The sequence below is a fragment of the Paroedura picta genome, chromosome 9, assembly GCF_049243985.1.
Source record: "Paroedura picta isolate Pp20150507F chromosome 9, Ppicta_v3.0, whole genome shotgun sequence".
In the NCBI taxonomy this organism is placed as follows: Eukaryota; Metazoa; Chordata; class Lepidosauria; order Squamata; family Gekkonidae; genus Paroedura; species Paroedura picta.
Genome location: NC_135377.1, coordinates 62,416,950 through 62,442,662, shown reverse-complemented (window position 1 = coordinate 62,442,662; position 25,713 = coordinate 62,416,950). Strand labels below are relative to the sequence as shown.

The 25,713-nt window shown below is 44.2% G+C and overlaps 2 protein-coding genes across 5 annotated transcripts in view; both read left to right on the top strand.

Moving 5' to 3' along the window:
* Window positions 1-6,593, top strand: part of E2F3 (E2F transcription factor 3) — a 34,485-nt gene extending 27,892 nt beyond the window's left edge. Inside the window, exons 5-7 of one of the 2 annotated variants that reach the window (XM_077353036.1) lie at window positions 500-614; window positions 2,259-2,394; window positions 4,209-6,593. In XM_077353036.1, the coding sequence (XP_077209151.1) occupies window positions 500-614; window positions 2,259-2,394; window positions 4,209-4,474 (517 nt within the window). In that variant the 3' untranslated portion in view covers window positions 4,475-6,593. Of the gene's footprint in view, window positions 1-499; window positions 615-2,255; window positions 2,395-4,208 lie in introns of both variants that reach the window. The other variant, XM_077353035.1, reaches the window with a different exon arrangement.
* A 3,260-nt stretch (window positions 6,594-9,853) lies between these two features.
* CDKAL1 (CDKAL1 threonylcarbamoyladenosine tRNA methylthiotransferase) overlaps window positions 9,854-25,713 on the top strand; it is a 338,705-nt gene continuing 322,845 nt past the window's right edge. Inside the window, exons 1-3 of one of the 3 annotated variants that reach the window (XM_077353032.1) lie at window positions 9,854-9,959; window positions 11,403-11,572; window positions 11,834-11,946. In XM_077353032.1, coding sequence (XP_077209147.1) covers window positions 11,406-11,572; window positions 11,834-11,946 — 280 coding nt within the window. In that variant the 5' untranslated portion in view covers window positions 9,854-9,959; window positions 11,403-11,405. Of the gene's footprint in view, window positions 10,024-10,062; window positions 10,218-11,402; window positions 11,573-11,833; window positions 11,947-25,713 lie in introns of those variants that run through there. The other 2 variants (XM_077353031.1, XM_077353034.1) reach the window with 2 other exon arrangements.

The following is a 25,713-nucleotide window of genomic DNA, read 5'->3' as shown; positions in this document are numbered from 1 at the left end:
GGCACTATTTTGTGCAGGTAGCTAATTTTACAATTGGGGAAAGTTCTTTGTAGCTGTTAGGGTGGACTGTCTTGTTATGCTAGTCCTTGAGAATACAGAGCAGGACATGTGTTGGATGTGGTTCTAGTATTTAGTTGTATGAAATGCATACTGTTTTAATGCTGAAATAAAATGGTCTATCTCTATATAACTGAAGACATGTCTAACCATAGCTTTTTTCTGTAAACGTTGGCTTGTTGGTTTATAACTGACTTGTACAAAGAACAGTGTAGAAATCTATACATTGCTTTGTGTGTCTTGGTTGTAGCTATGTAGTTTTCATTCAGCAGAAGTTGGCTTAGTATTTTTTGTCGCAGCATTTCTATGATGCCTCTTGCTGAATAGGGAGGACTAGTTAAGAGGCTGACGGGCCAACAAATTGCATTTGAAAACCTAATCCTGCATGCTAATACTTGTGACTGAAGTGCTACTTTCTAAGGAATTCTTTAACATGGCTCACGTTAGCTTACATAAGGTATGAAGATATTCGAGCAATTAGTAGCCTTAAAGACCAAACTGTCATACTTGTCAAAGCACCTCCAGAAACCAAACTTGAAGTGCCTAACCCAGTAGAGGTAAGAATGACTTTTCTTGTAACTACTGTCCCATGTTTAGGGGTTTTCCTTTTAAACCAACCCGCCCGTTTTCAATACTGCAGTTAGCAACCGTCCTTTACCATATTTGTATATGTGCTCTACTGAACTTGATAATTTTTTATGTGTGAAAAGCACTTCCTGTAAAGAGAACTTCCTGTGTCTTTTCTTTTTCTTTCTTTTTTGTATTTGAAACTTGCAGTTCCTGGGAAGTCCATGGGAAGTCCAAACTTCTGTACTGATCTTTCCTGATGATCATGTGATCTTGGCTTTTTGTTTCACATTCTGTCCCTTTGTCCTGTGTGTTCCCCAGCTCCCTGCTTATTCTGTTCTTTCACAAAATCTTCTGTGACTAGTTTTCTGTGGTTCCTCTCTAGCTGCTGAGAGAGAGGGCCTTATGCAGTGCTGTTCACTGTACCTGGGGCAGCTTCTGTTTCACATTCCCCTTTCAATCAGATGTTTCCTCCCTTCTTTCCTTCCTTGCTGTTGCCACGTGATTTCTATCTTGCATAACCCTCTCAGTGTTTGTAAGTCTCTGACTATATTATTCATCAAAGATAGACTTCTGGGATTCTGTCATGTCACTCTACTATTAAGCTTCCCAGGTTCTGAAATCCTTGTTTGACAGTAACCGCAGTGGCTTACTCCTCACTGCCAGGCACCCATGTTGCATGGCGTCTTGTACACTGAGGGATTTCCCACTTTTGGCATAATTTTCCAGCATTCTTGGGAAGGTTCTAGGATAAGATGAAAAGATCTGCCCTTTCATGCACAGACAAATGAAGCCTCCTTATCTGGAATCAGGAACCAAAAGTTAATAGCAAGGGAAATGACTAAGGCCTAATGGGGTTGCATCATAAAGTTTCTAAAACATAATTAACTATGAAGATACCAGAATTTCACTAAGGGCTTTTATACGTAGCCTCAGATAGAATTCAAGCTTATATAGATACTTTCCGTGTATTTGGCTCCTTACGTGATGGGAGGACACTGACATGGATGCAGAAAGTCCAAGCTTAGACAAGATTAATGCTTGCCTTGACCATTATCCGGAATCAGGCTATCAAGCCCTCCAAGTTGCTGTAATTTCCTCAGACTGAGAGCAGATCTCCAAAGCCTCAGGTGGAGATATTCTGCATCATTTACAGATTGATCCTTTTAACTGGAGATGCTCATGATTGCACCTGGGACGTTCTTCACACCAAGCAGATGCTCTGCCACTGAAGCTGTTCTGGGGGACATCAGTTGTTTGTAGATTAATTCTAATGAGTTTCCTGATTTAAGAGTGAAATCTTGTAGTTTTATATGTATTCTTGGGTATCTTAAAGAATTATCCTGGGACCCAGGTAGCTCCTCCAAGAATGACTGGGATGAGAACGGCAACCAAATAGCATGCAATATTCCTACTTGCATGTATGAATTGTTCAGAAAATGGTCATGTCCTGTGTATCATTGAAAGGGTACTGAATTCTTCAGATGCAGAAGTGCATTACTCTTCTATCTATAGACTTGGCTCTGATTACCGTATCAGTCGTTACTAAAATGAGCCGTCACTCAGTATTTGTTACTTATAATAAATGTGTTGAAAGACAACATGCTGAAAAGTGGGGTGCTTTTTCTCAGCAGAACAAACGGATACATTTAGCTAGTACCCAAGGACCTATTGATGTTTACCTTTGTCCGGAAGAAACAGACTCTCCTAGTCCAGTGAAAACTCACAGTCAGGACCACAATGGAAATATCTCAAGAAACATTTCCAAAGGTAAAGTTTCAAAGTGGTCTTGAGCTAAAAGAGACTGCATTCAAGTGAAGATGTAACTGCATTGGTCGTTTTATTCAGTGTGCATTTATAGGCAGCCTTCTATCCAAATCCCCCAAAGTGGTTTACAATACAATAAAAAGAAACAGTTAAATAACTGCAAAATGCCAGGTCTTGTATCTCTAAGAGCCGAGTCTACTTCTCTAGACCAGCGGTCCCCAACCTTTCTGAGGCTGGGGACCGGCAGGGCATCGGGCCGCGTCCGCGCGGGCCGCACCTGCAGGCCGCGCCCCCGCGGGCCACGGCCACAGGCCGCGCCCCCGCGGGTCATGCCCGCGCATCGGGCCGCGCCCCCGCGGGTCATGCCCGCGCATCGGGCCGCGCCCGCGGGTCATGCCCGCGCATCGGGCCGCGCCCGCGGGTCATGCCCGCGCATCGGGCCGCGCCCGCGGGTCATGCCCGCGCATCGGGCCGCGCCCGCGCATCGGGCCACGCCCGCACGGGCCACGCCGGGCGCGGCCCGGCCCTGATTCCCTCTCCCCGCCCTCCCGCAGTAAGAAGCTTCCCGGGCCGCAAGCTTGCGGCCTGGGAAGTTTTTTACTGCAGGGGGGGCGGGTGGAGGGAGCCGCGGCCCGGCGCTATGGCCTTCGCGGCCCGGCACCGGGCCGCGGCCCGCAGGTTGGGGACCACTGCTCTAGACCTTGCTTAGTCCTGTGGTTAGTAGACGTCTGGTAACTACTAAGGCATTTGTCATAGAATCATAGAGTTGGAAGGGGACAGAGGCCATCTAGTCCAACCCCCTGCTCAACGCATGATCAGCCCAAAGCACCCTAAAGCATCCAAGAAAAGTGTGCATCCAACCTTTGCTTGAAGACTGCCAGTGAGGGGGAGCTCACCAATAGCTGATAGCTGTCAGACTATCCTGATGGCAGGTCAGAGTTTGGGATCACAGCAGCCTCCAGCATCCCTTTTCTTCCTGGCCTGGTGTCAAGCCTCACTTAGGGCAAGGAAGGGGGGGGGTGTTATAGTTTACCCTTGACCCCCTTCTCAAACCATCAGAATATTGTGGAAGTAGTTTGACCCCTGCTCCTTAACCCTTCCTGGGCTGGCCTAATAAAGGATTGCCAGGAAGTGGGCTGACCCTAAACTCCACCAAGGCCCTCTCTTTGGTGCCCATGGTGAATGAAGGAAATCTGGGCCAATTGTCTCACTGTCTGGGGACCTTTGCCTCATGCCCCTTGAGGCTTTATGAGGCTGTTCTGCCTGTATTCACAGGCCTCAGATCCTGCTGGTCTCCTGTGCTCTCATCCCAGATGCTACCCTGCCTCCCTTCCGAGGCCACTCCTGGGGCATTTCCAGGCATAACCTTGCCCTTGCTCTTTTTTCCGTAGCCCCTTGGCGGGCTGCCTGCCTTAGCAGTGCTTAGGGAAGGCTGTTCCCTACTGGAGCCTCTTTTAGAGGAGGGTATTTATTTTATCATTTATTAATTAATTTGACTTTTATACCGCTGCTCTCAGGAAGCTGGATCACGGCAGTTCACAATAAAATATCTCATAAAATAACAATATCTAGTCCTAAAACGTCATATAATACAATTCCCAATAAGCCCCAGAATACACAAAATACCATGACCCCTAGACAGCATGGTACATTTATTCACTGCATGTTGTGAGAACAGGCAGAGGAGCCAAACAAATCATTGCTTACTGGTTAAGTTTCTTTAATATTATGGAAGAATCTCCGAGCAATTCTCATTTTATATTTTCCTTTAAAAGAAGCAAACAACCCAAACATTTAATCTCTATTTCTGTTAACAGAAGTAACTTCTGATAATCCAGGAAGCATCAGCTGTTTGACTGCTACACCAGCCATCTCCCCGTTAACCTCTCCGACTAACTTTCTGCAGCAGACAGAGGACCAAATTCCTTCAAACTTTGAAGGGCCGTTTGTGAGTTTGCTGCCTCCTTTACTCCATGACGACTATTTGCTAAGTCTTGGTGAAGAGGAAGGTATCTGTGACCTCTTCGATGCCTACGATTTGGAAAAATTTCCTGCACTGGTAGATGAATTTCTGTATAGCTGATTATTCCTTGTTCCCCATCAGTTTTTTAAAAAAAATGGAACCAGAATACCTGCTGTCATTCCCTATTGCTCTTTATCTTCTTGCCTTTTAACCATTATCCCATTTCAGGAGCAGTGTGTAAAGGGCTGAGAAGTTTAAAAGGAATAGTCCAAACATGGAACTACGGGGCTACTTTTCTGAGCTAATTTAATCCCAAATCCCAGTTACTTCGGATCTGGCAAACTTATTTTTTAAAAATGCGCACCAACTGATCAACTATATCAGTCTTTCTGTCTGATTTCTTACTATGACTGAAAGCTGCGTGAAGGGCTGGAAAAAAACATTTTGCCACATTAAGCAATTCTTCCTGATATTTCAAGCTGTGCCTTGTGTGAAGAGTGCATGTCTCAGATCTTCAGCTGGGTCTAATGTAATGAATATGAGAATGGATGAGGATTTTAGCTATTTTTCTTCTTTTTTTTTGCTCAAAACTCAAAATAAGTTGTGACATGGGTTTCTTCCAGCTCTTGCTGGAAACGTTTGAATTGTTCTCACCGCTCTTTTTCTGAGCTAATATACCAATAGTCTTGGTAGGGAAAGAGACACCACTTTACTTGGAAATATACTTTACATGTACTCTGTGTTGCCATCCTGGGTACAACATCAAGATTGCTCTGATCCAGCACAGTGTTGCTAGGTTGTTTGCATTGTGTCTTCTTGTTAGCTTGCTGTTCGATGGGAGAAGAGACAACCCAGATCCATGGTGATTTCTCTCATGGCCAGTTGATGAGATCTCAGTGTTAATTGCCAGGTTCATGGCTGTTGGATTGGGCTGGGGAATGAAGTAGCAACTATTTATGTGTGGCTGTATCTAGCTGGAAATACTTGGGCAGAAATTGGCTTCTGCGTGCAGATAACCCCTAGTTGGGCCAGGGTGCTCCCTCTATTTTTACCCTTTCCTTCCTTTCCAAATAGCAACTGAAAGTTGAAAATTATTTGTAAGGAAATGACTTAAAAAATTTAGGACGCACAGTACAGTTGATGTGCAATAGAGCTGGTACGTGTAGTTTTCTGGTACGAAGTGGGGCTTTGTATTAAGTGCCTCCTACCATTGCACTTGAGCTTTCTCCTCAAAGGGATGTTGCTTTATGCCAACTTTCACTTATTAGCCACACTGCGTATTGCTGTGGTTTCGTCGCATCTGCTTCCGGTTCTGGGAGTTGATACAAAGCGGACATTTCACCCAAAGGAAAACAGTTTTCCTCTTGGTATTGGACTGAGCTTAGTTTATAAGACTTTGATAGTATGGTATGTGTATTTTCTAAAACTGATAGTATTCATACGTTTTAAAGCGTTGCCACTTTAAGTAGTTGCCCATCCCAAGCTGTTTGCATTACTGTGTTTTTTCCTCCTGTCTGATGCTTAATGAATAAAATGCTTTGTGTGTTTAAAATGTATGTGCAGGTTTTCTGGTACCACTGAGATGCTGCTAATAGACACTCTCAAATGAAATGGCTGAGTAATAAAATGTAAGCTGTATGAGTGAGCCTTGGAATATAATTGTGTAAAAAAGGACAACCGATTAAGAACTCTTAAACAGTGTTAAGTATGTTTATAACTGTACAAAACATGCATAGTTCATTATTTAATTTGTGTGTTCTTAGACTTTAGTCATCTGATAGTTTTGTACAAATAGGAATTAATTTGTAAACCTGACCAGAATATTTTATAACTGGTTTGTAATTTCTTGAGACATTTAAAATGTGGGCCTGTAAATGGGGGGGAGGGGAACCCCAATATTTATTTTTTTGTCTTGTAGAAGAAAGTAAAAGTTGTGTGAGCATGGATGTTTTTATGAGATGAAGGGGGAAGAATGAAATGAAGGGCAAAAAAATGTTATGCTATGATGTACAAACGACAGACCCAATTTGTGGGGTAAAGTACTAACCTTTAATATAGCTTTGAATTGAATGCTAGTTCTAAAAATCTCCTGTAAAATAATGTAAAAAATGAAACAAAAAATAGCTTTGCATTTGTAAAGACAACATGTTCTCTAGCTGTTACCTTGCCACTTCATATAACCATATATATGTAACTGGCAATTTTGTATGGCAATAAAAAGCTTTATATCTGTATATGAGTATTGCCTCTTGAGTTACTGATTTGGAAATTCAGTGTGTCTGAAATCCCTTTTACACCAGTGAAGGTATATTCAGAGACAGTATAAAAATAACCCGATCTCAGCAATATAAATGAACATGCTTTCTTAATTTGAAAGAGAAACGTGACTGATGCAACATGGTTATACTCTACTAGCATTCTGTAACTTCTGCAGGTGTTCCTGGCCAAAGGTATGTAATAAAATAAATAAATCTTGTTTGTGATACGGCAATACTTTCCTCATAAATGCAAGTTTATTCACAACTTCAGTGTGCAATAAAAAAAAGCCCAATCTCCATACACATTTCCCGTTCCTGTAGTGCAGTGGTCCCCAACCTTTTTAAACATCCCTTCAAAATAAGATACAGACACGCCACAACAATGAACATAAGGAACATTTTATTTTCATGGAAATTTTAACTCATGACAATGACAAATCAATGGGACCCCTGAGCTTGTTTCTCTGCAACGAGATAGTCCCATCTGGGAGTGATGGGAGACAATGACACCCAAAGTGTGTTGTAAAGGGCTGGGGGGGGGGGATGAAGTAAAGGGCCGGGGGGGGGATAAGGCATCCTTCGGGGCCCACCTCCAATTAGTCGGACCACATGTGGTCCGCGGCCCACAGGTTGGGGATTGCTACTGTAGTGCATGTGCTGGATTAAAAACTGTAAAATAATTAGGGTTTAGCAAAAATATATTATTAGACGTTTCTAAGAAAAATCTAGTGAAAAGACTATAGCTTTCCCCCAGTGTTAAAACTGAGTACTTGCATCTCTGGCTTCTCATTTCCTTATATGATCAACTCTGGTACACAAGGCTGAATGTAACGTGCAAAGTCGGATGGTGATCTTCATGGCTGAGAAGGAATCTGAACCAGTTTTCCTGCTTTTCACAACACTGATGCAACCATTGCTTCATATGGATTGTGCAGAATATCGAAGCCCTCCTGCAATCTAGTGGGTAGTGCAGAGGAGAGACCACAGCAATCGGGAGTCCAAAGGGGGGTGATAATATTGGAAAGTGGCCCAAAGGTTGGGAGATGAGTATAGAGGATTCTTTGCTCAACTGCTGAAAACAAGAAGCAAGTGGAAGAAATACAAGGTTGGTGTTAGAGCAGCTGTACTAGTGGAGCAGTACAAGAATATGGGAAGGAGATGGAGACAGGCATAGTTTCCTAATGAAAGTGGAAGCTGGAGGGCTCAGTATGCCGAGCTGGTTCATGGAGTTGTTTCAGATCGCAAGCTTACCCAGAGCCATTGGAATGTAGCATGGAGTCCTACAGTGGCGCACTTGGTATGTGCCCACAGCTATGCACTACTGAAAAGCTGCTAAATATACCAACTAGGTCTCAGTCTATAGAACCTCAAGCTGTGCCTCTGAGCGTATGCAGACTTGTAGCACCACTACAGTGAGTGAGTGATACATTTATTTGTATATAGCCATAGGCCTTTACAAAATATAAAATACAAATTTATAAACAGTAAAATTGAATAAAAGAACTGTATAAAAATATATAATTTAAGACCAAAGAACTGAAGCAGCATATATGAGTACAACGTGCAAGAGTATTAAGAGCTTGCCTTAACACTGTTGGCCCTTATTTTCCTTGCAGCCAAAGCAAAAAAGGCGGTTTTATATGATATTTTATCAACCTGGTCAGATAAAAGATAGTCTTTTCAGCAACAGAGGGCAGGTTAAAGCCCCTTAAAATCTCACTGAGGAATTTGGCCCTGGGTTGAATGTAAAGTAGGCAGTCAAATATATAATGGGGTAAATCCTCCAGAGCTTGTGCACCACAGATACAAAAACGCTGTTTTTTTGGTGTACGGTTAAAACGGCCAGCTAAAACCTCTGTGGGCATCGTTTCAAATCAGAGTGATGTGAAAGTTGCTCTGAGTTTGTGGTTTAGTAATCTTAATTAGGTAAGAGGATCTACAGTGGTCATATTTAAACCGCTTGAACCATGTTGCTGAGTTGATTTTCAAAATTTGCATTCTGTCTAGCTGGGCATCACTTTTGAATATCCAGTCTTTAAGGTTAGAGTTATTAGCTGATGGATTTAGGAGGTCATCGGGGATGGAGTAACATGCACGAAGGCTATTAATAAAGCTATGCTATGCTGGGTCCTTTGATAACATTATATTAAAGGACTGATGACTAAATTTGTTTGAGTTGGCTAACCTAAGGTTTTTCCACATTTTTAGAATTGCAAAATATGCTCAGGCACTAGAAAAAGGCAGGCCCATTTCTGCCATCAAAACAGCCGGAGTTCCCCTAGGTAGGGCTAGAATTCTCCTTAAGAATGTATTTTGAACAGATTCTAGCCTAAGCATGATGTTTTCCTTCCATCCCCAGACCTCTACTCGATACAATAGATGGGGGATAACCTTACACTTGTATAATTTGAGGGCTGGATCAATGAGGAAGCCTCCTTTTGTATAGTAGAACTTTAGAATAGTGCCCATTAAGCAAGTTGCAGAGGCTCTAATGGTGTCCAGATGAAGTTTCCAATTCATGCTCTCACTATGGAATGAATTGTCTTATTATGTTATTTATATAATCCTTTCTCATGAGGACTCGGGGATTACACTTTGAGTTGGTATGATCAACAAAATGGGACATTCAACATCTAATGCATTAGGTAGGAAACTAGAAGTCTGAAACGCACAGAAAGAAACAGACACATCACATGAATATATCATTTTGCTCTTGCTTACATCAGGGGTCCCAAACCTTTTGGTACATGGGGGTAATATTAGCATGCCCAGTGCCTAAAGCCAAAATGAGGGAGAATGCTGAGTGCTATAGCAGCAGACAAGCAGGTTGGAGGGCCACACAGAAAGAAGTCAGGTTGGAGACTCCTGGCTGACATTGACCCTTTTCCTTTTTTTTGTCATATCTGGAAGTTCTTTTTGGACTGCCTCATAATGAGGTTTGGTGTTGGCAGACCCTGGGCCAACTCTTTTGAACTCTTTAAAAAAATCCTGATTAAAAATTCCTCATTTGGAGTTGGACTGTTCGGAACATCCAGCAGAGGTCCCGGCTTCAATCGCAGCTGTATTTAAAACGAGCCTTGTCGCAGGGATCACGTGTCTGAAGCAGGCAGGCAGGGGCTCATGGGAATTGTAGTCCATGGGCATCAGGAGCGCCACAGTACAGCCCCCTCCGCCCTAAGGAAACGCTACTGACGAGAGGCGCCCAAGCTCTTCCCTCCCTTTCGGCGAACGCTGCCCTGATTTGTCCGCTCAGGGACGCCGTCGTCAAGCTGCCCTGTGACGTAAGGGGGCGTGGCGACGGCATGGCGGCCTCCATGTGACCCTGGCAAGTGCGCCAGGCTTGTCCGGTGAGGGTCGCGCCCCTGGCTGCGGGGCTTTGTGCGGAGCGTCGCTTGGCCTGCGTTGGCAAGGGTCAGTTGGGAGGGTTGCTTTGGGGGTCGTCGCTTGCTTTTGACGCTTTCCGTCGTGTCCTTTTCGGGCCCCTGCCTGTCTTTCCCGGGTTCAGCCTGCCAGGTTCTGTGGCTGAGTGGAGATTCAAACCCGGGTCTCCCTCGTCTGGGAGCCTAACCCTTTCGCTGCCGTCCTGTCTCGTCTGTGATGCGGTCGTGAGTACGGATGTTGTTGATGTGGTCCTTCCCTGTAGTGAAACAATGGAGAATATCAACAAGAATGAGTCAGATAGTACAGGGGACTTCAGGGCTGAATTCCTGAAATGCATAATCGATTTGCATGATAGTTAACATGATCTGAGCAAAAGGTACACTGAAATGGAAAGCAGCGGTACAAAACAGAGCTCTGTTTCAGACCTTGTCTTTGATCCCTGGAATTTTGCGGGGGAGGAGTGTTAACGAGTCTAAAGATGAAAATCCTCCAGAGACATTTTGCAGGATCAAGAAGAACTTGTGTTTGGAGGGGTCCTATATACTCAAATAAACACTGAATCTCTCCTTGGTTCGATCTGCAGATCCTCTATGTCTCCTTCCAGATATGTACAAAGTATTTGAACAAACCATATATGAAGGCCCTGGACAGGGGTGTGTGATGGGCTAGCAACTTAGTGAAGATATGCAATTACTGCTTAAAATCCCTTTTTTCATTCAGGAAAAAAAGGCTCTGCTGTCGTACCAAAGTTACTCCTGCAGGAGTGGGGAATCAAACCCGGCCCTCCATATTTGAGGTTGTTGCTCTTAACCACTACACCAAGTTGGCTCGCAATTTAAGCCAATTAATCACCTGGTTCAAGATTACAGATTGCCACATTCCAAATGATATGTGGATTTCTGCAGGCTGGGGATGTTCTCTATCATAATTCCATTTGTTTAAAGCCTGAAAGGTCAGGCGGTTTTAATAATTATGGACTTCTGCTGAATCTACAATGAAATTGAATTTATTATGTCTGAAGGTTATTTCAGTGTTATTTTGTAGGAGTGTTCTTTCTTGAGTAGGAAGGTCCTTTTTTCTGCATAAGTATCAACCATTCACCTTACTGGCAGTTCTTAATATCAGAACATCCCTGCAGGATTAAGCCAGTGGTACATGTAGTCCAGCATCCAGTTTCACACAGTGGCAAACTAGTTTCTCTAGATAGATGCCCATGCGTTCCCCTGGTGTTGCCTCCTGGCACTGGTATTTAGAGGTTTACTACCTCTGTACATTGAGTTCCCTGTAGTCACCATAATGTAGATACTTTATCAGACAGATGTACTCAGTTATTCTATGAAGAATATTTTGACTATGGGGCTGAGCACTGGTGGAATTGTTTCTCATATGATGTATTTTTCCCTGTGTAGAAAATGCCTGCTGTCTGTGATTCTCTTCTTGAAGACATCGAAGATATTGTGTCAGCAGAAGACCCAAAGCCTCATGATTGGCGGTTCAGGCGAGAAAATATTATTCCTAAAGTGCGCAAACGCAATTCACAAAAGAACGTGGAAGCCGATGATGATCCTCCAAGTGACAGGTTTGTTTTCTTTAAAAATGGGTTACTTCTTAGAGATGAAAACTCACTGTGGTAAAATTGAGTTCTGAGTTTCTCCTCCGTTGTTCCTTCCAAGTAAGGTTATTGCCTGTCTCCTGCTTGTTGGGAAGTCACAGGCCCATCTTCTTGTCAGATTTATTGCTTTCAGGTCATTAACAGTTGCACAATTGGTTCCTTTCCTTTTCCTTCTGCTCCCAAAAGTGTGTTCTCACATCTCTTTTCATTGCTTCTCTCTTTTTTTAGTGTTATTCCTGGTGTACAAAAAATTTGGATACGTACATGGGGCTGTTCTCATAATAATTCAGATGGAGAATACATGGCTGGACAATTGGCTGCTTATGGATACAAAATCACAGGTAAGGAGCTTGATACACTTTTTTATTTTTAAAATGTTTAGTCTCACAGAAATGTCAGTATCCTGCTCTGTTTTCCAACCTCTGATTGGATTCTAAATATGATGTGTTGTACACACTTAAGGCTGAGTTAATTATCATGCAATACATCAGATTCGGGTGGCTAGCTATGTTGGCCTGAAGCAGCAGGACAAAGTTTGGGTCTGGTGGCACTTTTAAGGCCAACGTTTTATTCATCGTATGAGCTTTCGTGTGTGTCCACTTCGGCAGGTACAGTGAAACAAGACGTCTTCAACCATAACATAGAAGAAGAGTTGGTTCTTATATTCCGCTTTTCTCTACCAGAAGGAGTCTCAAAGCAGCTGAGAATCACTTTCCCTTTCCTCTCCCCACAACAGACACCCTGTGAGGGAGGTGAGGCTGAGAAAGAAAGAAGGCTGAAGAAGAAAAGTTGGTTCTTATACGCCGCTTTTCTCTACCCGAAGGAGTCAAAGTGGATTACAGTCGCCTTCCCTTTCCTCTCCCCACAACAGAAACCCTGTGAGGTGGGTGAGGCTGAGAGAGCCCTGACGTTACTGCTCATTCAGAACAGCTTTATCAATGCTGTGGAGAGCCCAAGGTCACCCAGCTGGCTGCATGTGGAGGATGAGTAGGGAATTATACCTGGCTCGCCAAATTGGAAGTTGGTGCTCCTAACCACTACACCAAGCTGGCTCCTAACCACCAAGGGCTCCTAACCGCTACACCAAGCTAGGTGGTGGTGGTGGGGCTAGTTACTGGGAAGGGCTACTTAGCGTCAAGATGCATAAGTAACTGAAATTGAATTAAAGCGGTTGGTAGGATCTGTGGAAAGCAGTAAACTAGAATACAAATACAAGAGTTAACAAACAGACGTGAGGACTAGAAGTGAGCTCACTCATACTTACTTCTCACATCTGTTTGAGAGTTGCTGCTTACTGCTATTTGCAGATCTTAATTGCTTTAGCCCAATCTTAGTTCTAATCCCCCAGTTACTTATGCATTTTGACTCTAACCAGCCCTTCCTGTCAACTAAACCTCCTCCTGCCCTGCTTATGTCAGTTGTAAGTCTTAAGCCAGTGATGCAAGCTTGGCCTCGTAGATCTGTGGAACTGGAGAGGCCTGCACACTGATTTGTGTGGTTGCTATACCAAGGCAGGTTCTCTTCACTTACACTGGACACAGGGATAGTCAGGGCAGAGGAGAAAAATAATTGAAGTTCCTAAGGAAGAAGAAAACACTTTTAAAAAGCTTTAAATGCACTGAATATGTTGGCAATCCAGCTTCTATTGTAAACTATGTCAGGGAAACTCAAAATCTCAGTATCATCAGGAAGCTTGTTATCTGCCATCCAAAGCTGTGGTCCCCAACCCCCGGTCCAGGGACCGGTGCCGATCCGCAGATCAGTCGGTACTGGGCCGCGGCTCCTCGTCCTCCTCCCCGGCTGCTGCTCAGGGGCTGCCCTGCCACTCTGCTACTGGCTCACCTTTGGTGCTCTCCGGCGGCCGCCATGGCTGGGGCTCCCCCTTGGTGCAGCACTGCGCAGCTACTGCTGGCAGTGCTCCCCAGCGGGCAGCAGGAAGTCAGGGGTACCGGCAGGAAAGCAAGTGGAGCAGGTGTCAAACGTTGAAAGAACTCACAACTAGCTTCTTAATTAAAGAAAGCTTTTATTGAGAAGTACTACAAACTCAAGACTGGCGAAGTCAAATCTGACTTGGGTACAGGTTTGCTTCTTCTTATCCACCCATTCCTCCCGCCCAAAACTTGAAAGTTCCCAAGGGAGGGGAGAAGGAGAGAAGAGAGTCATGCAATTAAAAACAGTGATACATTCTCATGGCCTTGGCTGGCTGATAATACTGCTGGTCCCAGCCGAGAGGCCTCAACCGGTGATAAGAGTTACAATAACATATAATTCACTTTTACTAGATAGCATGAATACAGGGCCTGAGGCAACCAGGCACCAAGCAATTAAAACTGTCATGGAAGAACTCAGGCTAATTTATGACAGGATTCTATCAATCCTGACATCAGGGGCTCAGGCAGCGGCAGCAAAAGACTACCCCCCCCCCTGCCGGGCCTCAGTAAAATTGTCAAGTGTTGACCGGTCCCCGGTGATAAAAAGGTTGGGGACCACTGATCCAAAGCACAGTTACACCCTCCTAAATCCACTGAAATTATTTGGTTTTAGAAAAATGTAAGTCTGATTAGGATTGCAGTGTCAGTGATATTGGGCCAGTATCATGTGCTCAGTTTAATCTACCTTACAGCATTGATGTGAAGATAAAGTATAAGGAATCTTATATGCAAAGCAGAACGGTTTGGAATTTTATCTAAACATTACTCTTGGACTATTGGAAACTGTTTGACTTCTATGACCTGCTGTATGTAGGACAAGAGAGAGAGAGAGAGTAAATTTTGGAAGATGTAAGATTTTTAGGGGGTTTCATCTTACATTCAGGATTGCCTTACATTTGATTTAATGTGGTATACATTTTTTAGGTTTTCTTCCACAACCAGAGGGCATTAAAAGAAAGCTGAGAGTTTTGAGAATATACCAAATTTCACAGTTGTATGAATGTTCACAATCCTATTTATAGATTCAGGTGGGTAGCTGTGTTGATTTAATGCAATAGAATAAAAATTTGATTCCAGTAGCACCTTAAGACCAGCAAAGTTTGATTCTGCTTTTGTGCATGCACACAAAAGCTTATATGCCAAATTAAACTTAGTTCTTAAAGGTGCTACTAGACTTAAGTCCATTTATAGTGAGCCAAAAATGAGAAACTAGAAAACCAAACTGTACCATTAGAAGTCCTGATAAAAAAAAAAGGTATAAATGTAGTGTCACTTGCTAATGATTGAACAAATTATGCCACCAAGGCTGCTCAGCTAGTATGATATGTGGAGGGAAAAAACTGTTTCTAGATCATATTACAAGTATTTCATCTGTAATAGTTAAGCCGTTCATACCTATGGGGCCACATCTCCCTCTGTGTCCTCCAGAGCAGTGGTCCCCAACCTTTTTATCACCGCTTGATAATTTTACTGAGGCCCAGGGGGGGTAGTCTTTTGCTGAGGGATGTCACTGTCGCTGCCTGAGCCCCTGCTCTGCTTGCTTTCCCGCCGGCGCCCCTGACTTCCTGTTGCCCACTGGGGGGTGCTGCCAGCAGCAGCTGCACAGTGCCACTCCGAGGGGGAGCCCCAGCCATGGCGGCTGCTTGAGATCACCAAAGGTGAGCTGGCGGCAGAGTGGCAGGGCAGCCCCTGAGGCAGCAGCTGGGGAGGAGGATGAGGAGCCACGGCCCGGTAGCAACTGATCCACGGACAGGTACCGGTTCCCGGTCCGGGGGTTGGGAACCACTGCTCCAGAGAACATTAAGATCTATCCAGCAGAATCTACTTAGGAACCCTGGCCCCAAAGAGATAAAACTGCCCTCAACCAGGGCCTTTTCAGCCTTGGCCCCAGCCTCATAGGATGCCCTGTCAACTGAAATCAGAACCCTGTGGGATCTCAGAAAATTCCGCAGGGCTTGTAGGACAGAGCTATTCGCAGAGGACGTCCCCGGCCCTGGGGATGTACAGCCTCTCCCCTCCCTGCCCTGCCCTGACATTTTCCAATGGGCCAGCAAGGCCCTCTGTGGTCTCTGTTAGGCCGCAGAGGGCCTTCCTGGCCCTGGGAGGAGTGCAGCCTCCTCACCACTCCATGCCCAAGGGCCACTTACCTGTTGCCCTGTCAGCGGCTAGGGGCAAACTGGCGGTGATGTCCTGTCTAGTTTTTGGCTCAGTCAGGAGAGACTTGCAAGACAATTTGCACAGCCCTGCCTGGAGCTGGAGGAGGCATAGGTGGTTCCAACATTTCATTTTGGAGTGTGGTGTCTCAAAATACACCGGACACCGTATGACTGACTGCTCATTAGAAGAGGCGTCTTTTCACTGAGACATTCAATTTTAGGTTTCATTCTTGATAGTAGCAACTGTTTTTTGGCAGTGGCAGTTGATGGCTTTGCCATTCTTCATGGAGAACACGACACTAATAATAATAATAATAATAATAATAATAATAATAATAATAATAATAATAATAATAATAATAATAATAATATTTGTTTCCCGCCACTCCCATATGGCTCGTGGCGTGTTACAGCATCCTAAAATCCCCATTAAAACCCCATTAAAACACAATAACATTACCAACATGGCGGAGATCGGCAACTCAACTTCCCCCCCCCCCCACTACTGGCAGGTGGAGAGGAGGTCCTGATGATGTTTACTTCAGGTCGCAGATCCCAGGGGGGGGGGCGTAGATCTATATTATCAGCCCCGCCCTCAACCATAAACCTGGCGGAAGAGCTCCGTTTTGCAGGCCCTGCAAAACGTTGAAAGATCCCGCAGGGCCCGCAGCTCTCCCGGGAGCTCACTCCACCAGGTCGGGGCCAGAACTGAAAAGGCCCTGGCCCTGGTCAAGGCCAGGCATGCTTCCCTAGGGCCGGGAATGACCAGCAGATTTTCACCCTCAGAGCGCAAAGCCCTGCGGGCGGCATAGAGCAATAGGCGGTCCCTCAGGTATTTGGGTCCCAACTCGCGTAAAGCCTTAAAAGGTTAAAACCAAAACCTTGAACCGGATCCGGGCAGCAATTGGCAACCAGTGCAGCTGCCTCAGCACTGGCTGGATGTGGGCCCTCCAAGGTGTGTCAGTGAGGACCCTAGCAGCTGCTTTTTGCACTAGCTGAAGTTTCCGGATCAAGGACAAGGGACGGCCCGCGTAGAGCGAGTTACAGAAATCTATTCTGCAGGTGACCGTTGCATGGATCACTGTGGCTAAGTGTTCGGGGGACAGGTAGGGTGCGAGTAGTCGGGCCTGGCGAAGGTGGAAAAACGGCTGGCCGGTTACTTTTTTGACCTTCATCTCCAAAGTCAGGGAGCCGTCGATGGTCACACCCAAATTCCTGGCCTGGGACGTGATGTTGAGTTGTGTCCTTGCCAGGGTGGGTAAGCGCACTTCCTGGTCCCGCCCCCTACGTCCCAGCCACAGGACCTCCATCTTGGAGGGGTTGAGTTTCAGGCGACTCTGCTCGAACTATTCCGTCACCGCTTCCAAACATCTGGCAAATGGTTCCGGGGGGGAGTCCAGGTGGCCATCCATGAGGAGATAGAGCTGGGTGTCATCAGCGTACTGGTGGCAACCCAGCCCAAAACTCCGTACCAGCTGTGCCAGAGGGCGCATAAAGATGTTAAACAATGTGGGGGAGAGGACCACGCCCTGGGGGACCCTGCAAGAGAGTCTGTAGGTGTGCAAGAACTCGTCCCCTACTGCAACCCTCTGGGTCCGGTCCTGGAGAAAGGAGCATATCCAGCGTAGAGCTGTGCTTCGTATTCCCGTGCCGGTGGGGCGGTGGATCACCAGTTTGTGATCCACGATGTCAAAAGCGGCCGATAGGTGTGTGTATTTTCAGATTAACACTTATGACGTCATAATCTACATAGCTGAAATCCTGTAGTGATACCTATTTGGATCATAATTATTTTGGTTATGAGGACAGAAGCAGGTGTCAGTGGGCTGTGAGAAGCATGTTGTATGCTTTACCTTGGCTATAGTATGACACTGGTTTCCCACGAAGAGCAGATTTGGCAGAAGTTGTACTCAGAGGTATTGCATAACGTGTGTATCCTGATCTGTTAAACAGGGCATTTTGCTCTTCTGGTGAATTGATCACACAGACTGATAAAGGAAAGCCAGGTTGGCAGATACTTTAGTATCACTTTAATAAAACAAAAATTCGCCTCCTTTATCTTGCTGAATACTTGCTGGCTCAGGATCTGCTAATGGAAGAGACTACTTACTACTGCTTGGGCATACCAGGTCTTGACTTCATTCTCTGGGAGCAGGACACCCAACTTCTGTCCTGAACCAGACTTGGATGAACTTAAAGCATACAAATTATAAAACTATTTCTTTTGATACAAATAAAAAGGAGAATGGGCCTTTTCCAAGTAAAGAGGCTCTGGCCTTTATCTTTTTGTGGTGATTCTTGTGAAAGATCGAAGAATGAAGAATTTCCCACCAAGCCCAGGAAGGCATACAGCTGATGGCCTAGATCAGGGGTAGTCAAACTGCAGCCCTCCAGATGTCCATGGATTACAATTCCCATGAGCCCCCGCCAGCATTCACTGGACATCTGGAGGGCCGCAGTTTGACTACCTCTGGCCTAGATATATGCAAGCTTTTGTTGAAGCTAGCTGTATCTCGGTTGCCCGTGTGGCTAAGCAGGTGAACACTTGTTGTGTGGTGTATGTATAAACATGAGTCAAGCCTCTGAACATATAGTTGAAAAGAGACTGCACCCTGTATAGCTGGGCCTTTTTGTTCTTTGGCACTTTTGTTTTCCAGCAGCTAACCCATAAAGTAAAAGGGAGTGTAAACAAACATGGGAGAAGAATGTTGCAGTGTATTTAATCAAGTGGAGGGGGAAAAATCACAATTTTCTTCTGTTTGCTTATTTGTTCAAAAGCAAAACTAGGTATTGTATCTTGTTCCCGATGCTCAAGCGAGAGCGCCCTCTTGCCTGAATGATATGGACCCAGTTCCAACGGCTAGAGAAAGAAAGGGGTTCTTAGGGGTTGCCCCGCAACAGTGGAGCACTCTCCTTGAAGTGAGAACCTGCAATTTTCACCGGAAGATTTCATTGTTTGATGTGATTCTTAGATGAACTAAACTGTGGGTAACTGATATTTCTGGCAGGGATGAAGTTCGTGTGGTATTTTTCTTGGCAGATGTTTTTTCCATCTGTTACCTTGACAGCTGCCAATTTTATGTTATTTTTCTGTAATTGTTAGGAAAAGGCTTGTTTCCAGTTTTATCGATAACATCCATTGTACCTAACCTGATTTTAAACACTGCTCTTGTTTTAATTGTTTAAATTTTATGTTTAACTAGTAGCAAAGCCCGTATTTAAAACAGACCTTAGAAGGGTGGCAGGGTCCCTGCAGAGCAGGGCAGCTGAGCTCACCAGCCATTCTGCAATGCTCTGCAGGAGCCCTGCCACACTTTGTCTTCCGCCCTGCAGATCAGGGAGAACCTGGGAGCGAGTTGGGCTGGACAGTTCAGCAGCTGAGCGCAAGATGGTTTTTAATTTGCAGTGCATTTTCATTGGGTGCTAATATTGCCTTTAATTTAAAATATTAAATAAATGTACTTTGATGAGGAAAAGGTTCATTGACAGTTCTGAAACAGCAGGATTTCAGGTTGCTGAGGAAAGCAGCACAGAAAAATGACCAAAAATTAAGGGGGCTTCTGTCTGATGATGCATACGGTAACCCTTAGATGGCCATATGTCCTTTACATGCAGAGACCCAGTTATGTGCATCCCACCATAGGCTGGAAGACCTTCCAGCTTATGACTCTGGTGTTTGAGGAAAGCACTCTAGGATGGAGGAAGGCTTTCAGGACACATACCAATAACTATATAATGAAGAAGGTTTAAAGAAAGCTAATGTCACAACTCTTAACTTGGCTCTTCAGCTATAGGGACATTGAGGTGATCAATCTGCTGCATTATGATGAGAAGCATTAGATACAGATTAAAAGTAAGCCATGTCAAGATCTTGCATGTGTTGCAGAAATGTGCTTCATGTTGTCGTGGGCTGTTTGTGCCTATTCGTGGAGATAAGGTGTTTGTAAGCCACTTTTGGGACTCCTTTGGGTAGTGAAAAGCCAGAATTAAAAAAAAAACCAGGTCCTCATCTTCTTTTACATAGAATCATAGAGTTGGAAGGGACCTCATGGGTCATCTAGTCCAACGCCCTGCACTATGCACGACACTCACAACCCTATCACTCATCCACTGTAACCTGCCACCCCCTTGAGCCTTCACAGAATCAACCTCTCTGTCAGATGGCTATCTAGCCTCTGTTTAAAAATTTCCAAAGATGGAGAACCCACCACCTCCCGAGGAAACTGTTCCACTGAGAAACCACTCTAACTGTCAGGAACTACTTCCTGGTGTTTAGACAGAATTTCTTTTGGTTCTGGTCTGTCCCTCTTGAGGCTGACATGGAATATGATCTACTAGTAGTAAGGCCCGTTGCATTCTGTAATGTAATGTGCACTAGCTCATTATTTGATGTGTTTAGTGCCTCGGAAGAAGAAAAAGAAGAGTTGGTTCTTATATGCCGCTTTTCCCTACCCGAAGAAGGCTCAAAGCGGCTTACAGTCGCCTTCCCATTCCTCTCCCCACAACAGACACCCTGTGAGGTGGGTGAGGCTGAGAGAGCGCTGATATCACTGCTCGGTCAGAACAGTTTTATCAGTGCTGTGGCGAGCCCAAGGTCACCCAGTTGGTTGCATGTGGGGGAGCGCAGAATCGAATCCGGCATGCCAGATTAGAAGTCTGCACTCCTAACCACTACACCAAACTGGCAACCCTAAGAAGAGGTCTCTCTGTGCACAGCAGTCTTGACCCTGGTCAGGTTTATGCACACCTAGTTATTATAGAATTCCAGAACATGAACCAACACCAATCTGGCAGCCTTACCTCCTCTCTACTTACTGGTATTTATTAGATCTTGCTAACTTCAGGACAGTTTTCTTTGGAAAACATATTCTCTAATCTTATCATGGCATCAAGGAACTATATATTACATAAAGTTTTTGGAAACTGAGAATGACAGTTTGCCTGTGGAACTAAAGGACAATGAAGGATTGTTCGAATTATTAACATCAGTGGAACTGCTGTACGTTTGGCAACTAGATGGCAGTATTGGATTTTGGTTTTGTTGCTCATAGGTATCGTTTAGTATCACAGTTTGAGAATACCTGTCATGCACTTCAAATTACTGAAGTCGTGGTTAGTCTGGATCTCATCTCGAGTCGGACTATTAATTTGCAAGCATTTCTCCCTTGCTCATATCATGGGGATCCCACCATTCCTGTTCTTGTTCTTTTGTGACTGTTAATGGGCCTTGAGTGCCTGCTTGGTGGTAATTCCTTTTGATTTTAGAGAGGGTAATCATAGGTGACTTTTTTCCAGTGACAGAATTAGAATCTATGTACATTATCTATGGGCAAATTAATTATTTTTTTGTTTTGTTCGTCCTATAGTGGAGTATTGGAGTCTGGGCAGGATGCTGTTTTTTAATGTGTGCTTTTTCTTAGAAACCTACATGTATCATCTTGAATCTGAATTGCTAGTAAGTTACGCCCATACTTCCCTTTAATTAGAACACTTTAAAGGCCTGCACCTCTTATATTGCTTCAATTGCTTTATAACATTTTAATGTTCAGTTGCTCTAAAATATATTTGGCGTATTTTGGATAAGCTACAGAAATAATGATCCCTGTGATCCATTCATTCCTTTTTGCCCCTTTCTGCTGTACCTCCCTTGCCCCCCACACTTGGAGGGTTTGAAGACTCTTGGGACTGACATGGAATATGTTCTACTAGTAGTAAAACCTGTTGCGTTCTGTAATGCAGTGTGCGCTAGCTCATGGTTTGGTGTGTGTTTAGTGCCTCACTTGGAAACTGGCAACCCTAAGAGGAGGTCTCTCTGTGCACAGTAGACCTTGCTCAGGTTTATGCACACCTAGTTATTATAGAATTCCAGAACATGAACCAACACCAATCTGGCAGCCTTACCTCCTATCTACAATGTTTTCTTGACCTGAAGTAGTTCAGGGGGTGCTAGGTGGCTGGTTAGCTGGCTTCGGAAGCATTAGACAGTTTTGAGGCTCCACTTCCAAACCTCAGGGAATATTTCCAGACCAGGGACAGCCAGATGGGGCCTAGAGAGCTCCTGGAATTGCTACTCATCTCCAGTCTATACAGATCAGCTCCCCAGGCAAAAATGGCTGCTTTGGAGGGGTGACTCTGTAGCATTGTACTCCACTGAGGTTTAGGAATGCCAGACTCCAGGTGGGGTCTGAAGTACAGGTCCCCTGGAAGTACAGGTCATCTCCAGGCAGTTAGGCAAAATTGCCGTCCTCACATCATGAACCCCGGTATTCCTTGGTGGTATCCCACCCATATAAGCTGACCATACATAGTTTCCAAGATCTGATGAGATTGCACTACCCTGAACTATCCAGGTCAGGGCAAATACTAAATAGGTTGTGATTAACCTGGATCAAGAGTGGTCAAACTGTGTCTCTCTAGAAGATGTCCATGGATTAAAATTACCAGCATGCAGTCAGGAGCTCATCATAATTGAAGTCCATGGACTTGTGGAGAGCCATAGTTTTGATCTGGATGACATCTGAATCTAAACTTGGGTTTGGGGAAGAGGAATCAAAGTGAAAAGGGAACAGATATTTTTAAATAGACGTGAGAGATCACTGCTGCCACTTTTTCTGCATGTATTTAAACAAACTGACCTCAGATGGTTGGGAAACTTCTAAATACTATTGGATCTCATGTTTATGCTGTTGTCGGAATATGCAGAATAAGCCTCCAGCATCCAGAATGCCCCATATTAATAAAACCTATGAAGCTGGGCTGTTCAGTATACTTGATACTTTTCGGGAAGATCTTTAGATTCTGTCTCAAAGTACATAATCAAAACTGCTGTGTTGGTAATATTTCTTTCAAACGACATCTTCATTTTAACATATGTGCCTAGCATTTTGGGTTTTAGGTTCTTCCCCCTTCCCCCCCCCCCCCGGCCTCTTCCAGATAGGGATGGAAGGTCAACTAAATGTTGAAGGGCTGACAGGTTGGCTCGTCAAGGATCAGAGATACCTTGCCAGTGTAGGATGAATAGTTGGAGCTTGTACTCAGTGGCATGCTTGTGAATCTTTGGGCTGTTCTGTCCCACCACAATGAAGCATTATTTTGTGCAAGAGCGGAGGGAGAGACTCCCACTGAGCAGAAGACACTGACATTTGTCTTGTATGTCAAATCCTTGGCGCTGGGGTCTACTTACGATGCAGAGCAACTTTGTCTTGGATGGTTATAAATAGCTTTTTGACTTCATCCAGCCAAGAGTGAATTGCTGTTGATTACTACATAGCCCTGCAATATAAAGGAGCAGGGCTTTTTTTGGCTTGGTTTTTAATGCAAGACAGATCTCTTGGCTGCTCATATATTTTTAAACATTTCAGGCCTTGAAAGTTCATTGGCTAGATTTCAGGGGCAAAATCCCTGTTCGTGTATTCTGTGCCATGTTCTTCCGCTGTGCTAGAATCCGAAACTGTAGTTACTTCTTAAAACCTAGTTTCTCACTCGTGGCACGTTCTGTTCAGTGCAGGGTTGGTAGAATTTTATCCATCAAGGAATGAGGTAAAATGATGAGCTTATCAATATACTTAAAGCGTTTATTTACATAGAATGAGTAGTGGAGCGAATTATGTTATAAGAGACCTTTTTATTTCGACTTTCAGTTGTTTTGCTGTACAATTTATATGACTTGAGAAAGAATACGCTTCTCATTTTGAATGCTTCAGTAGAAGTGAATCCTTATGAACCCTTGAAAAGTAGATTTAATTATTGTTGTTATATTTATTAACTGGACTATCTTGTAAGACTCATGGTAGCTCACAGTAGAATAAGACATAAACATTCTTGTGAAACCCTAACTTAAATACATATAGCTTTAAAAACAATATAACAGTTGCCCATTCTCCTATCATGGGCAAGAACGGGGCTTATAAAGATGGACCATTACTACTTAGTCAGTGGACTCTGACATGGGAGGCCAATCGGTCAGATGGTTTTAGATGTCAATCATAGGCCTGATAGAATATTTTTGTCGATAGCATATTCAGGACTTTTTTGCTTTGGCTCTGAATTACATTGAATTAAAAGGATTAATTAAAATAATTAAATCAAATTCGCTGAATTAAAAGGATCTAGTATGCTTCTACAAATGAAATCTTTTGTGACTTGCTGTGGTACTTTAGAGAATGTGCTGACCACACTCCCACCCAATTAGGATACATGGATTAGTGGGACACTATAGGTGCTAAACGGTAATGACTGGGGAAGGCACTGACAAACCACCCCATATTGAGTCTGCCATGAAAACGCTAGAGGGCATCACCCCAAGGGTCAGACATGACTCGGTGCTTGCACAGGGGATACCTTTACCTATAGGTGCTACTCTAGAGGTATTCATTTTTCATGTTAATTTTTGTCTAGTAGCAGTTTTCCTCCCATTCCTGGGGTTTGTGTATATGTAAAAGTCAAAGCAGCTCACAGCTCACAATAACCCAAATCATAAACGTGTTTAAAACATCATATCCTCTAATACCAAAGTATGTAGGCCTCCGTACAGATAATGAAAATAAAACATGCTAATGCATGCCTCGGAGAAGCCACAGGTATGTGTAAAATGGGCCCTATATTGAATGAAAAGCTGAAGAAACATAATTTTATTTTTTTATATTTTTAGAATTCAATTTGTATGCTGCCCTTCCCTTGGGGGCTCAGGGCAGCTCACAAACAATACATAAAACAAAGATAAATCATTTTAGGTTTAAAACATTTAAACAATATATATTAAAAACGTAGGAGCACATATCTTATTCCCCATGTTCCATACTGGTGAGGGGGAGGTGGTAAGTTGCATGGGCATAGGTGCCATATTGCTGTAGAAATAGAGTAGGGGAAGGGAAAACCCAGAATCTAGCCCAGTCTTTTTCAACCTTTGGACTGTGAAGGAGCCCCTGGAGTATTGTTCAGGCTTCAAGGAACCTTGGAAGTGGTGACATGGCCTTTCAGAGATGTGGGCGTGGAAGTAAGATGCGGGAGCCATCCAATCTATCAATTGATCATTTACCATTTCCATTGTGGAGAAAGAGACTAGGCCAGTAGAGCAGCAGATGAATTGGGCTCCAGGGATGTCTGGTGATGTCAGCAGCCATTGAATTTTTTGAGAAAGGCATAGTAACCCCTGGGGAGCTCCCGTGTAACCCCAGGGTTCCCTGGAACCACGGTTGGGAATCCCTGATCTAGTTGTCCTTTGGGGTTTCACTTTGTTGCACTCAAGGTACATAATTCCATTCCTCCTTGGACCTCAGAAAGGGAAGCAGTTTTGCTGATTGGGGTGGGTGGGGGAGGAGACCTAGTGCTGCTCAAACCCTGGTGATTGTAGGCCATTTGCAAACAACCCAGCCTGGGCCTCAGCAGCATCAGACTTTGTGCTGTCCCAGGTTCAAAGTAGCATCGCTTTCAGGTTCAGAAGCAGCCAGCCAGCCACTTCCCTTTCTGTTTGTCCCTTTCTCCTTCGCGACCCATTGTCTTAGAGGAAGGAAGAAAAGCCATGACTCAGCTAGTATGAGGACCAACAAGGTGAAGTGGGGGTTAAGGCATAGTTTTGCAGTTTTGCCTCAGACCTTTTCAGATTCCTTCCTGATATTTCCCTTTGCCTTTCAGTAATGTCCCTCGTTGGTGTGAGACTCCACCCTCATTGCCCCTGCCCTCACTGCTCTTTTCCCTAAATCACCCTAGGCTGGCTGATGGTAGCTTCTGTATGAAAGCATTTGCACCAGAACTCTTTAACAACTGTGGAGGAGATATTTGATAAATGGACATCTTTTATCAGTTCCATTTTTATTGAGCATTGTTATTCATAGAGAATAAACTGGATTTCTGAAATCTCATTGATTGCATTTTCTAATGTATTTTCTAATGTGTGGTCAGGATTAGACCTCTGAGGCAGACCTATTTTGGGGTCAAAACGCATTAGGTCTAGCATTGTATGGTGTATAATTTGTGATTTCAGTGATTAGCCTATGGGTTCTGTCCATGTTTTTAACATTTT